At 44.1% G+C, this 13,648-nt stretch overlaps 1 protein-coding gene across 6 annotated transcripts in view; it reads left to right on the forward strand.

The window, feature by feature from the left end:
* MAML3 (mastermind like transcriptional coactivator 3) overlaps positions 1-13,648 on the forward strand; it is a 255,894-nt gene that overhangs the window by 138,749 nt on the left and 103,497 nt on the right. The window contains exon 2 of one of the 6 annotated variants that reach the window (XM_072862332.1): positions 820-899. The exons of the other annotated variants lie outside the window; for them this stretch is intronic. Within the exon in view, the coding sequence (XP_072718433.1) occupies positions 840-899 (60 nt within the window). The 5' untranslated portion in view covers positions 820-839. The remainder of the gene's footprint in view (positions 1-819; positions 900-13,648) is intronic. 6 annotated transcript variants of the gene reach the window in all.

A 13,648-nucleotide genomic window follows, 5' to 3' on the forward strand; every position in this document is an offset into this window, starting at 1 on the left:
GAAGGGAACAAGCAAAAACTGTAAGTCCCTGAAGTGGGAGGAGAGCTGGGGGGAGGCAGACCTTGAAGAAGCTGAAGGGACCATTGGGTCCCTTCCTTGAGGCCCAAAATACCTCCTTAGTAGTTCACCAGCAACAGACGGGAAGACAACGGGTGGCAGATCCTCTAGTCACTGTGTCAGAGTTAAGAGAGGGAAAAGAACATCTAGGACACTTTGCGTTATTTAAAAGCCCAGTCTGTCTTTCATGATATAGCTCCCCATGCATCTCAAAGCTGAGGGTATGGTTTGTGTCAGGACTTGAGGCTTATCGGCTCACCAGCTTGGTGGGGTCAGGAAGTAGGAAAGCATGTTGTGGTGTTCAGGGATGAGCAATGTATCAGGATGTAAAAGAAGAAAGAAAAGAGCCTCATCCTATGTATGGGTGATTGTGAGAGTGCAAAGCCCTCCTCTGACTGGAGCAAATACTGATACTCCTTGTGGGATGCTGTGGCTGGACCCTCCCACAGGACTCTGCACCTTCCTCTCACTATTGAATGCAGGCAAGTGGGAAATCTACCTATGCTGTCAATCAGAGCTTCCCCAAGTAACAGCAGAAGGACAAAATTGGCAGGATTCTTGTCAGTTTTGCTGCTGCCCATAGGGTACTGATTATCATTAATGAGTCTTATTGATTTCACTGTGCAGCTTCTTGGGAACAACAAGAGAAGCCTGTCTGCGGACTCAGAAACACAGCAAGGCAGTGGGTCATATTTGGAAAGTTATCTGTGCAATCACAAGGGCTGGATTTTTTTTTTTTGTCTTGTTTTGTTCAAATTAAAGGCTAGATTCTGCAGAAGCTGATGATTTCGAGAGCCACATCCTTCCCCAGTCTCATCAGGAAATCATTCCACTTACCACTGGTGAGTAGGTGAGTGGGTTTCTCAAGCCCTTACAGAAGCTGTATTCTCAGCTTCAAGAGAGGGAAGGAGTTGTAATGTGACAAGAGTCTCTCGGGGATCTTGGGGTCTGATGCTTTCAAGACAGGCTGGTTTTTGTTTGTTTTGGTATTGGTTAGCTCTGGCTGCCGCACTGCTCCACCCACGAGGACGGTGCTCTTTGCCCTGTCTTCTTAGTAGCGATCCTTGTTGTAAGGTGTGGAAATTAAATCTCCAGATTCAAAGCCCTAACTGAAGGGCAGTATGTGGAAGGATTCCCCCTTTACCTAGACATTATGTCTCCAGCTCATCCTCCCCCCACCCCTCAGCCCTGGCAAGGAACGCCAGCAAAAACAAGTGCTGTTTGTTTGTTTGTATTTTGCTATAAAACTGAAAATAGGAAAGTTACTGTGCTTTATTTTTTTAATTTTTTTTTTTAACAGAACAGATGTTTCCCAACAGTTTTTCCCTCTTGGTTGAAAGCCCCTAATTTCTGTCAAAACACCCATCAGGCAGTCACTCTGTAACTAGCTGTACTCAGGCCGCCAGTGGCATCCTGTTGCCTGCACCGAGTTTTGAGTCCACAGGGGGTTTGCAGCTCCCAGAGTAACTCCGGAGTGCGGAAGGCGAGATCTTGGGATTAACTCCATCCTCTCCCCACAAGTGGTTCTCTTAAATTGTAAAAAACAACGAGGGAAACAATCTCCTCCCACAGATAGCCTTTTTAAAACTAGACAGTGCTTCCTCTCCCTGCCCTCCTCGTTTCAGTGTTGCGAATGGCGGTGCCTCCAGACGGGAGTGACGGCAGCCCAGTGACATTTATTGTTCAGTAAATCAGTTAATTGGCACAGCCCTCTACCTTTCAGCCTGCACTTCTTAGGATCACACCGGATTTTTGACCTGTGATAACTTTGCTTTGAAGGGACAGCTTGATCCTTAAGCCCATTAGCCAGATGCCAGCCCTGGCTGGGGCGATGACGGGTAGATCTGGGCACGGGCAGGTGCCAGCTGTGCACTGCCAGCCGCCTCCTTCCACGGGATGTACCCGGCCCACAGGATTGGGGACCGGGCTCTGAGGAGGGCAGGTTCACCCTCAAAGATATCTCCCCTAATTCCCAGCTGTACGCCCAATCCCTCCCCTGCGCTGTAGAGGGGAGAGGACCATTCTAGCCCCCTCAGCAGCCCGAGGTGTGGGACACAGCTAGGGGCACGATGCCAAGCCTGCTGGCTCGCTGGCCTGATCTGGTGTGGCGAATCCCCTTTTCCTAGGTTCCTGAGGATAGCTGTGGCCATGGCAAGTGCTTGGAAAACTTTCCACATCAGTTGCAAAGCTGCCCTTGGAGTGAGGCCATCTTATAGAGTCTGTTTAAAATTTTTTAAAAAAAGAAGTATAAAATGGAAACTTTCCCTCACTCCCCCATCTCCTTATCTCACTTAAAAGTAAAGGAAGTAGAACATTTTAAAGCAGCTTTGTTTCTATGGATGAAATGAATTGAAATACAGCTTCTTCCTCCCTTGATTTTCTGCCCTCAGCCAGGTAAAGAGCTGGTCCATTGAAATATTGACTATCATTAGTCTGAGATTTGGATTTTTTTCATCTCTTGATGAAGCACAGATCTTTTTTTGGTTACCATCAACCCTCTATCATAGCCGTTCCTGTGTAGCACTTCCCCTTTGATATGACGATGACTTTGTACAGGGGAAGGACCTTCACCAGAAGAAGAATTGTGTCAAGAACTGATGAAGGGTGAAAAGAAATTGGCAGCATATCATTAAAAAAAAAAAGGAAAGACAGCACACCTTGGCATATAGACGAAGGGGGAGGGAGGTGGCTCTGTGAAGGCAGCAGAGAGCATTGCTAACAGGCCAGCTTAAAGCCCTCTTAACAACGTGCAGTTGCTCTCCCCAGCTCGTCCATTGATTTCCTCCTGCCCTCCATAGGCCTGGCTGCAGTTAAACCTTGTGTCCTCCACGTGATGCTGAACCGAATCAGATTTTGCTTTTAGTTGTTCGATCAAATTTTCCTTCCTTGAGCTTAGAAGGAAGGCACACTTGGGACTTTATAGTAATTGCCTCCCCACGCTGAACTGCTGATACCTTTATTGGATTGGCGTAGGGTTTCAGAGGACTGTGTTTAACATGCAGTGAGCCGCAGCAATGCAAACAGCTCCAGTGTTTAAACAAGCATCCATTAGGCCAGGAAACAAGACAGTGCCAGCCCATTTGGTGCTCTTTAGGGCTGGCAGCTTAAGGGGAATGGTGCAGCAGGGCTTGCTTGGGGGGGCAGGATGGGGGAGGCACAAATGCAGTGTCAGGAAAACAAGCAAAGCATCTCTGTAGGTTTGTGAGAAATGAGCCGGGGGGGGGGACGACTTGCGACTGGGGACATGTGCAAAGCTCATTAATATCTCATTATGTTCGAATTGCAGTCTCCCAGCAGATTGCCATTAACATGTGATGTGCTGGAGGAAGGGGCTACAGGAGAGCGGCAGGGATATTTTAAGCAAGCTTTTTTTTTTTCTTTTTTCCTTTACATTGAAGAAGCGGAAAAAATAGTGTGCTCAGGGCAAGGTGCCAGCAAACCACGATGTTTTGTGCATCAGCCCAATACAGTACACTTCATCAAACAAGAACAGTGCTCAGTTGGGCTTATCATAGTACCCACTAGCATCTTTCAGTATTTCTAATAAACCTTTATTTTCAGGAGTGCTTAACTCAGCTGTGAAATTTGGCTCAGTGTGAAAATTCCAACATTCAGGATCTCAGCCCAGGATTAATTCCCCCAACCCCCAACTGGATGGATTGGGGAGTGCGGGGGGTACTTCGACGTTTTGCTCCCTTCTGTAAGTTTGTAGATAGCATGATGTCTGAAATACTTTTTCTCATGCTCCTATACTGAAATAGCTTTTGTTTTATCCTTAGCTGGAGCATTGCAGTCATTAGCTTATCAGCTGATAAGCTGCAGTCATTAGTTTATCAGCTGACATCAGTGCCCCTACTGGCTTCTGCAGGACCACATACATTTTTCTGATAAAATCTTGGCTGCCATGTTACTGGGAAAATACCCATTAGTTTTAGGGCCAGTTATTCCTTGACTTTCTATACCTGAACATATAGATCCTCTTAGAAAATAAAAGGCAACTCACAACAATGGCTTACCCAAAAAAGAACAAGCAATCAAGGACTTTCTGTAGCAGGCTCTCCTCCCTGTCTTCCCATTGCTGACTTGCATGATTTATCTTGGTAAATTTTCATTGAGAAGACTGGAATCACGAGAGGGACAGAGAATGTACTTCTGTTGTACCCTGCAGCACTGGGCTTTTGTGCAGAAGTGTTTTATTGACATGTACCAGTGAAACCTATGGATTTTGCTTTTCTGCAGACACCTAGTCATTCTACTGTTGCATACAAAAATCATTTTCATGTGCTGTATTTGAGGAGACGTTTATAGCCAAACTGTAAGAAAATCGTTCAACTCCTTTTGTGCTACAAGAGCAAAACAATGGTTAAATTAGCTCTGACTCTTACGAAATGCTTGCAAGCCTATAGATCTTGGTTCAGACTGCATATTATGTTTGAACTTTATTGCCCAGGCTATTTGTGATGTGTTTATCCTTCCTAGTAAACTTTCTTTTACTTTTATGGAACAATATTGGAGCCCTCCAGTGGCCAAACTAATCATTCTGAGGAATGGAGTTCAAGTTCTGCCAAGGAGGTTGATTTTTCCCTCCCCTATTAAAAAATTAATTTGGCGATCTTTTTATGTGGAGTTTGAGTCACAGCATCATATGTGAAAAGTAAGGAAAGCTAGGAAAGAATAAATAGTCTCTCTGCATATCTGGGATCTCCACATATTTATTCTTCTATATTTTCAAGAATTTAATGAGTTGATTGTTTAAACAAACTCAATTAGATTACATTTTCTGAGGGGATCCCATTATGCATATGAAGCAGAGAAAATAAATTTTGAGTATCATGACAATTCACATTTCCTGAAGTGACTCTATCCGTGCTGTTTTCTAGCAAAGGCTATTTTTTGTACGTGATATTGTCATTCGTATCAGGGGCCTCGGCATGTTGAAGATTTCGGCCTCAAGGCTCCCTTGTCTGCTGCTTCCACTGGTGTCTTTCACTTTCCATGGCCTTTCACTGTGATACCCACTCTGTGTATGAAATAATATCTTTTATTTATATTGTATGCCCTGGATATTAGTAAGAAGAGTTCTCCTTATAAGGAATGTTGAGATCCTCAAGAAAAACTTAACAGCTAAAATTGCTTACTTATGCCTCCTCATGTTTGGTGTGACGGTTATCACAGTTCTTCCTTTTAGAGACTGAACTGCAACAATAGTCTTTAGGAACCCAAAATCAGATAGGTAGGTCACAGTTATGTTGGAGCTGGGAGGAGCTGTTGGAGGTGGGGGATGACCAGGGGAAGAGGAGAAAGTATGGTCATTTGTTTATCTTTTCATGGGATGACCCCCGTCTGGCATTCAGTCCATGTTCAAAAAGCAGTTAAGCAAGTGCTTAAGGTTGTTATTCCTGCACCGACTCCTCTTTATTTAGGGGTCACTGGAAATGAGTTTGAATCACTTTGCGTTGTATAGCTGCAGCTTTATAAAATCGTGTATTATCATCAAAATGCTTCAGAACTGGAACATTCAAAAACTGGTAGAGGGAGGGTTCTGTTTATTTTATTTTAGTAAAGAGCTTCGAAGTAGCTTTTCTTCTGCAGGCACTGTAGGAATAAGAACAATTGTACTGGGTCATCTCAAAGGGGCATTTAGCCCAGTGTCCTCTCCGCAACTGAAGTCAGTAAGCAGAGTGTAAGAAACAGAGCAGGCACAGAGTCCGCCTTCCCTGGCATATCTTCCCACCTTCCAGCCATCACAGGTGTACGAACCGCTTGCTGAGCCCATCTGTAAGCCGTTTGCTTTTGCAGTCCTTTACATACGTGAAGAAGGTTTCTTCTTGTTCTTGCAGGGTGGGGTGAAAATGAGGAAAGCCAAGAAACAGTTGCAGCAGAAACTTCTTGCTTGCACTGCTGATAGGGGCAAGTTATGCAAATCCCTCTTGTCGGTAGTAGCTGGAATTCCTGGAGCAACCCTAGGCATCGTTTCCTTTCATGTTTTTTATGTGAGTTTGAGAATTGCTGGAGGAGATGGACGCCCAGCTCCAACTCACTTTTTGAGGAAACTGCTAATGAGGTCAGTTTGTCTCATGGCTTTTTCCAAGACCTTTAAGCACAGCAGAGCTGGGAAGAAAGCAGTCAGATAGATGGGGAGAGGCTGATCACAGAATATGAATATGCACTGAGGGTGGGAGTAAGAAGAGGCCTTGTAACTGCCAGAAGGAAGGCTAATGCTCTAGAGCCACTTTGCCTTCTGCAGCCACGTAACTTATCTGTAAGGCTGTGAGATCTGAACTGTGAAAATACGGGAAGCAGTGACAGGAGAGGAAAAAAGATGGGACTATGCAAGGGGGAAGTAAATGTTCCCCACCTGCCTGATGCACATTTCATCCCCAGCTCCCTGAAGCCTCCCATCACTGCATAGAGCTGCTGCCACTGTTGCTAACTTGCCACTTGTTTGTCATAGCCTCCTCTGATGGCTGCTGCCACCCAGATGAGAGCTTCAGGGGTCCGGCAGAGCTATGGGGAAGCAGAGGAGGCAGGGACCAGTTGTAGCTCTTAGCCCCTCACGGGGCAGCAGCACGAGAGCAGCTTTATCCCCAGGGACTCCTGCCTGCATGCCTTTACTAAGAGACATTGGAGTGTAAGCTGGGAATGCCAGAGCACACAGGCTGTCTGCAGCCCTGCTGTGCTTCGACCGAGAGGCGAATCTGTGTGGTTCTGTGGGTTAGTCTGAATCCTCGTGGTTTGAACCTCTGGTAGACAGTGGCTGCGTGGAGAGACGGCGTTTCCAAGAAAGGCACTGTGCCCTGCTGCGTTCCCCCCGCAGCTCCTTAGGGAGCCTTTCACCCAGTACCCATTTAGTAGCTCGCTGTCTGGTAACGTTTCCAGGCCCTGTACGGAGAGAACATCCTTGGGTAGTTATGCTGCTATACAGAGACATAGGGAATGCTTGAGGGGAAAAAGATCTGCTCTAGTTTCAGGCATTGCAGTCCTTTCTCATTAGCAGGGAGAGGAGAAGGCTGCCACTACCTTGCTGATGAGTCAGGAAAATCCTCTATGTTTGCAGTGCCGAATGCTTCTAATATGATTATTGTGGGTCCGAATTTGGAGTTTGGCAATACCAGACAGCTTTGGTTTTGGTGCAAAAAAAAATTTTAAAAAGTAGTGACTTATGTCCCCAGACATACTGAGACCACCGTCTCCTGCAAGTCCTACAGCCATCAGGACCCACAGTATTCAAGGCTGGTTCTTGGCCTCGTGTCTTCCACCTGGCATTGAAAAAAGTCAGTCTCGGGCAGCTGGGCATTTTAAAGCTGGGCCCTTAATGTAATTCTGAAATATGCTAATTGCCAGGCTTTTGTTTTCATTTGACAGTTTTGAAAAGCTTAGAAGAAAGGAGGAAAAATAAAGGAGTATTGTAAATAGCCCTAGGAAAAACCTCAACCTGCTGCCCATGTCATTTCCTTTAAAAACAAACTTTCGTACTGTGGGAAGCTTTATCACACAGCAGATTTGCACACAATCCTATATACCCGATATCTACATGATTTTTCCATCATTTCTTAAGCATGCTTGCTCATTGTTGAAGTTGTTACTAAGGTTACTACAACTGTTATTTAAGAAGGAAGAAGTGCTTGCTTACCCCAAAGCTTGTCTGTATTTCCTTTCTATCTGTGCATCTAATTAAAAATACTTTTTTTTTTTTTCTATGGACTTTGCTTAGACCATTATGGTTATAACACTACTATTTATCTGGAATTTAAATCACAGCCCCTCCTGCTACCTCTCCCCTTATCCTTTCCTCTTTTAAGTAATCCAGAAGTGATTAAGCATGTAAGTTACCAAGCAAGAATTTGGAGCTGCACAACTTTCTTTCCCTTGGCGCTACAAGAAAGTACGACTCTTTCCAAGAGCAAATGTAATATCATAATTATATGCCAAACTATGAAGATTTCAAGCTTTTTTCGTCGAGTTTAGTGGGACAAAACTGAAGCCTCTGGAAATGAAACTGGGGGAAAGACGCGACCCACACAGAAATCTTTATTAAATACAGATGTCAACAGCAGTAGCATGTAATTAGTGCCTTAATTGTGACTGGGCAAGTAATGTTGGTGGCTTGGGGAGGGTCCAGATGCAGGCATCTGACTGTGGATGCCTCTCTTTGAGCTAGTTACCAAGACTCCCTTTAAGGTCAGTGAAAAGAAAAAGACACTTCTAGAGCATGATTTATCTCATTCCTATCTCAGCCTGGTATAGGGGATATGAATTGCATCCTTAAGACTGGAATGAATCGACTTGTTCTTGCCTGCAACTTTCTTATGGTGTCTACAGGAGTTCCCAAGCTCTTTCTGTCCTGTTTGTACCTTCCCCCCCCCCCCCTTTCTTTTTCCTGAATAAGAAAAGAAAGAGAAGCAAAAGCACCTATTGATCTGAGAAGATATAAGGTATTTTGTATTCCCATTGGCTGGCCACAGGATTTGGGAGATTTGAGTCCAATTCTAACCCTGCCACTGACTTTATATGCAGCTTTAGGCAAGCTTCCTGCTCTGTTTGAAATTCAGAGGTTTAATGTATGTTTGCGTCTGAATGACAGACATCATTTAAGTGCTGAGTGATGGTTTGTGGCTATTTTGACACACAAATAGGTTTTTTTCTTTTTAGATTCAGCCCACCCCTGTTTTTCTCTGAGAGCAAAATCCACATAATTCTGGTAGTAGCCCAGGAGTACTTTATCTCCAGACTAACAAATTAAAAGTGCCTTAGTACTAGGTGGCTCATCACTCCTAGAACAGGAGAAAAAGGTGGGAATGAGAAGTCTTTTAAGAAGGAAAATAAGATTAGTGGAAGCCCATTATATGAATGCACAGCTGGCTTATGGTGCATTTCTATGGCTTATCTGACAGCAAACCATAATGTCTTGTGCTTCATACCTCCAAGGGGTTTAGGAAAGAACTGTAGTGTTCTCAGTGGCTCAGTCTTACCTACAGCATCTAACAACAACAAATGCTTTTTTGTCGTCTTGTGTTTATTTGACACTGTTAAAGGCACAAACTCTCAGTGGTGAATGGGACTTGAAGTCTAAATTTAATTTGGATTAGCTGTTAATATATGCTTAGTATGCATAGATTGCTGAGATGAAAACCCATGTGAGTATCGTAGGCAGCAACTACATGTGCATGTGTGCACATGTGTGGAAAATGCAGGGAATTTTTTTTGCCAGCAAAAGGAAAAAGGAAAAAAAAAACTGTGTTGTGCACAATGGGCATGTACAGACATATGTAGCATTATGAGTTGCAGTTCCTTCCCTTGGAGGGCTGTTTTCAAAATACACAAATAGATAAAAGTACCTGATACTATTCTGGTGGGCAGCCACAACTGACTGGGAATTTGACCTGTTTAGCAGAGCACTGACCACCTTTCTCCTAGTCATCTTTTTGGTTTGTATGGAGACATCGCAAAGCCTTACACACCTTTGGGATTTTGGCAAACTTTTCCTGCCATTGCTACAATGAGTTCAACCGCTCAACAGCCAGCAGCTTGGGGAATTTGCCTGCAGACTGGCTGCTGCTGCTGCTTTACTCTGGGACACTGTGTTGCTTTAGATAAGCTCTGAGTAGAACTGAGCACCTTCATACATAGTCGGCTTAAGAAAGTGGAGATGTGGTTTCCTCCTAACAGTAGCTAACATTTTTTCAAAAGCATACAATGATAAGATACTCTGGTGATATGATATCTGCAAACTTCACATAACAGCTTTAGAAAGTGGGCAGAGCAGGCAAGCATGGGACGTCTATTCACAAGACTCTGGTTACTGCTGAGGTGGGCCCTTCCCCGCCTGTCAGTATAGTTCGTTTAGATTGAACACAGGCACCTTTTTTCTTGATGTCACTCAGACATCAACAGAAGGAGGGCTCTAGGCCAGGTGATTTTATAGGTACTGCTTGTATTTGCTCCTGGCAACCATCTTTTCTAGGTGCCTCACAGCCCATTCCCCAACACCGGCATCTGTGCCCACGGTGGGCATCATTATCATGTGACAAGCAAATGTGCATTCACACTGTTGAGGAAGGTACTGGGGACACTGGGAGAAACAGTCCACACTGCCTGCTGGAAGGGCATGAAAGCCACGAGCAAACAGTATGAACTGCTTGGGCAGGTATTCCACGGCTCCTGTCTTTCTTAGGTGCTCCAGGTATGTGCAGGGAGTGAAGAGATTCACCAGATTGCAACAGAGTGCCTCCTTTTTAGGATCTGTCCTTTGGGGAAGCATGAAGCCAGTGCACGTATGCCAATCAACTACACTGTGTATGTATATTCAGACTAGCGATGGGAGAGAGGAAGAGGTTTATCCTGGGATGGAGATAGCTGCTGTAGATGAAATAAGGAAGGTAAGACCTGAGCAAAGGCCTTGGTCTGATGAAGTCGTTCGTTGCATAAATCATTCTTTGTATTTTAGGTTGCTTAGGGTACTCAAGCTTAAACATTTTACTGAATCAGAGCCTTGATTTGCTTAAAATCTCTTTTCTTCTTCCTTACACTTCATCAGTAGACTTAAATAGTACATTTGCAGTTCAACCCACACAGCAGGTCCAGCCTTGGGACTCTGTGACTCTGATAATCTCTGGGATCTAGGAGACCAGACACGTACTTTTCCATTAGTTGTTGTTGCATGCCTTTGTGGGACCCAAGGTCAGCGTGAGGTGAAGGTACTGAGGCAACAAAGAAGTAAAGTTTGTATGGTTTGCTCGGCCACATTTAGGGTGAAACTGCTATTCAGTGCTGCCTGGCCTTTAGCCCATGGCAAATAGCTCTCAAACTGTGCCCAGAATAATTCGGAACATGTCTGGGGCATCCTGTACAATCCTTTGACTCCTTTAGTCTTCACAGATCTTCAAGGATCCTGCAATGTTTTTTACAGTACTGGCTATAACTTGTATTAAAAGCAAAAAAAGAATGTAAAGAATAGTTGTTCCACCAGACTTGGTGTCCATCTCTGAAGAAATTTTGGTGCAGAAGAAGTGATCTTATCAATGGACCCCTAACTCCCAGTGAACTTAACGGGAGCTGAGGGCTTCAGCACCTCTCACGAGTGAGCTATGGGTTTTGTACAGGAGTCTTACAAAACTGCTGCTGCATGCATTCTTTTAAATAGATATGCAAAGGCAAGGCAAACAAGCAGTTCTAGCATTGCTCTTCTTTCTTAGAGATGGATCAAGCTGATTGTGCTGATCAGGGAACTGTTTGGATGAAGGAAAGAGCCAGATCCATTTTAGATGTTTCTGATATCTTTTCTATTTTAGAATTTTCAGTTAGTAGTTTGATTTTTTTATGGTCTATAGCCTAGCACTATTCTACTTCCAAACTCATCTGTCCCATGTTTATTTTTTTTTCCTTTCCCCAAAAGAGATGGCTCAGGAGCATAATGAGAATTAGGACTTTGAAAAATATGACTATTAATTCATTAGCATGCAAAAGATTTATTTTCCTCCCCCTTCCCCCCATGCTTGGGTCTCCTTTGCAATGCCTATTGCACTGTTAATTGTTTAACTTGTACTTAGATAATCTACACTCCTTTAAAAGTATTTGTCCTTGCAAAGAAATCTTCAGGTCACCTACGTCCTCAGACAAGCTGCACAGTCAGGCACAGGGGACAGCTGGGGAAGAGGAGGCAGGCTTACGGAGACAAGCTCTGGCATAAATTCACCATTTTATTTGCAGCACAGTATAACTTGTCCTGTTGTTGATTCACAAGATTCTTCCTTTTTTATGTGCTAGTTGTGGAAATCTGTTAATTCTGATCTTAAACTATTTTCAAATAGAAGTTTCATTTATGATGATGTTACCGCAAGAGGGTGACTAAAATGCATGGGCTTGAACAGGTACAGTATATAGACTATCTGGCTCTCATTTCCTTCCTTTTCTGATTGTATCAAACACGTTGCTTCAAAAAACATGAACTTGAACTTAGTCGTGTGGAAGAATCCCTGAAATTACTTACCCCGCATTGATTTGAGGAACTGGAAGATGCTGCTTCATGCAACTGTGGAATAAGTAGCCACGCTGACATGACGTGGTGTTTGTTGGGAGTTAACACCAGTGAAATGAATGGGAGACAACCATACCATTTCTGAGTTCAGCCTTCTGACAGCTTGCTATCGGTCTTCTAGAGATGGTACACTAGACAGGCGTTGGCAATAAAAGAGGTTGAATAGAAGCTCATAGTCCATGGAAACCAACAGTGTGATTGGGGGAGTACTGCCATGCCTCCACCATCCCTTGTCTTTTCTGGCTCCTTCTTCAGAGTTTCTCCAATAATATTCTGGAGTATTATATTATGCACGTAGATTGTGCCATGGCAGTACTTTGCATGCAACTGGAAAGTAGTTTGCCTGCTCTAAGCCTAGGAAGGGCTTTTCCCTTACAGCACTTAGGCAAGATTTTAGTCTGTCAGTTCTGAAGCCATAAACAGAGCTCATATCCTACCGGTGCCTTAATGATGAAGGAAAGCAGAGGCTGTGTCAGAGAGCTGCTGCTCCTTTGCAGAGCACAAGAACGCTTTCCTGTCCCAAATGCCCCTTCACTAGGCAGGCAGGGTGGCACCAGTGCACTTCACTAGCTTGCTACGACTTGTGCCCATCCAGGGATGAATAGGGGCAAGATTTTCCCCAGGAGACTGTTTCTAGTGTCACATACACAGTTTAAAGACCTAGTGAGTAGTGAATGAGTAGCTGTGGTGCATGTGCAACAACACTGGATATGTTGCTTTGCTGCTTCTTAGTTTAAAACACAAGAGGTTCCTGCATTTCTTTTCTACCCTGATTTGCAGGAGTTCTTCAGGAGGTACAGCTTTAATAATCTGCAGCGTCTGCTTTTTATCATTAGTTTTCCCTCCTGTCCAGATACAAAGCAGACTGGGAATGTTTTCAAAGGGTGAAGATTTATCAGCACAACTCCCAGACAAGTCAATTAGAACCTGCCTGACTAAATCCTCATAACGCACTTGGAAAATGTAGCTCCTGCCGTCTGCGAGGACAGTTGCAGGGAGAGCGTAGCTCAGCTTTTCCACGTGAGAGACAGGAGCAGGCACTGCCAGCTAAGTAGTTTAGCTCTCAGGCTCTTAGCACCTTCATTAAGACTTTTGCACAGAGGAATGCTGGCACTCCCTAAGCGATGAGGTTACTGCTTTGCCAGTGTTTACCCTGTTGGGCTAAAGCAGGATTAAATTGGATGGACCTGAAGAGGAGGAAGCCATGTAGATCATAGACTCGGGCAGGAAAGCTGTTTGACAATGATGACAGCGTTTCATCCATGAAATAATTTGTGCTCTAAAGTCCACTTAAACTTGCCAATAATTTTGTATTGAGGAAATTAATTGCATCCATTGCCTGTGTTTTACTCAACAGCTTCCCCAGGGACCCTGCATGCCAAATCTCCTCAGAAGCGTGTCATTTAGTGTCTTTGCATTTAAATTTGAGTTGTGTGGAGGGAGACGGAAATTATGAAAGAAAAATATTTTAAGGGCAAACTGGAATTGATTTGATATATGCACTTATACTTCAGAAGGATCACTGTTTTTTCCCCAGCCTGTTCTAGACACATA

This window comes from Ciconia boyciana, chromosome 5, assembly GCF_034638445.1.
Source record: "Ciconia boyciana chromosome 5, ASM3463844v1, whole genome shotgun sequence".
Lineage (NCBI taxonomy): Eukaryota > Metazoa > Chordata > Aves > Ciconiiformes > Ciconiidae > Ciconia > Ciconia boyciana.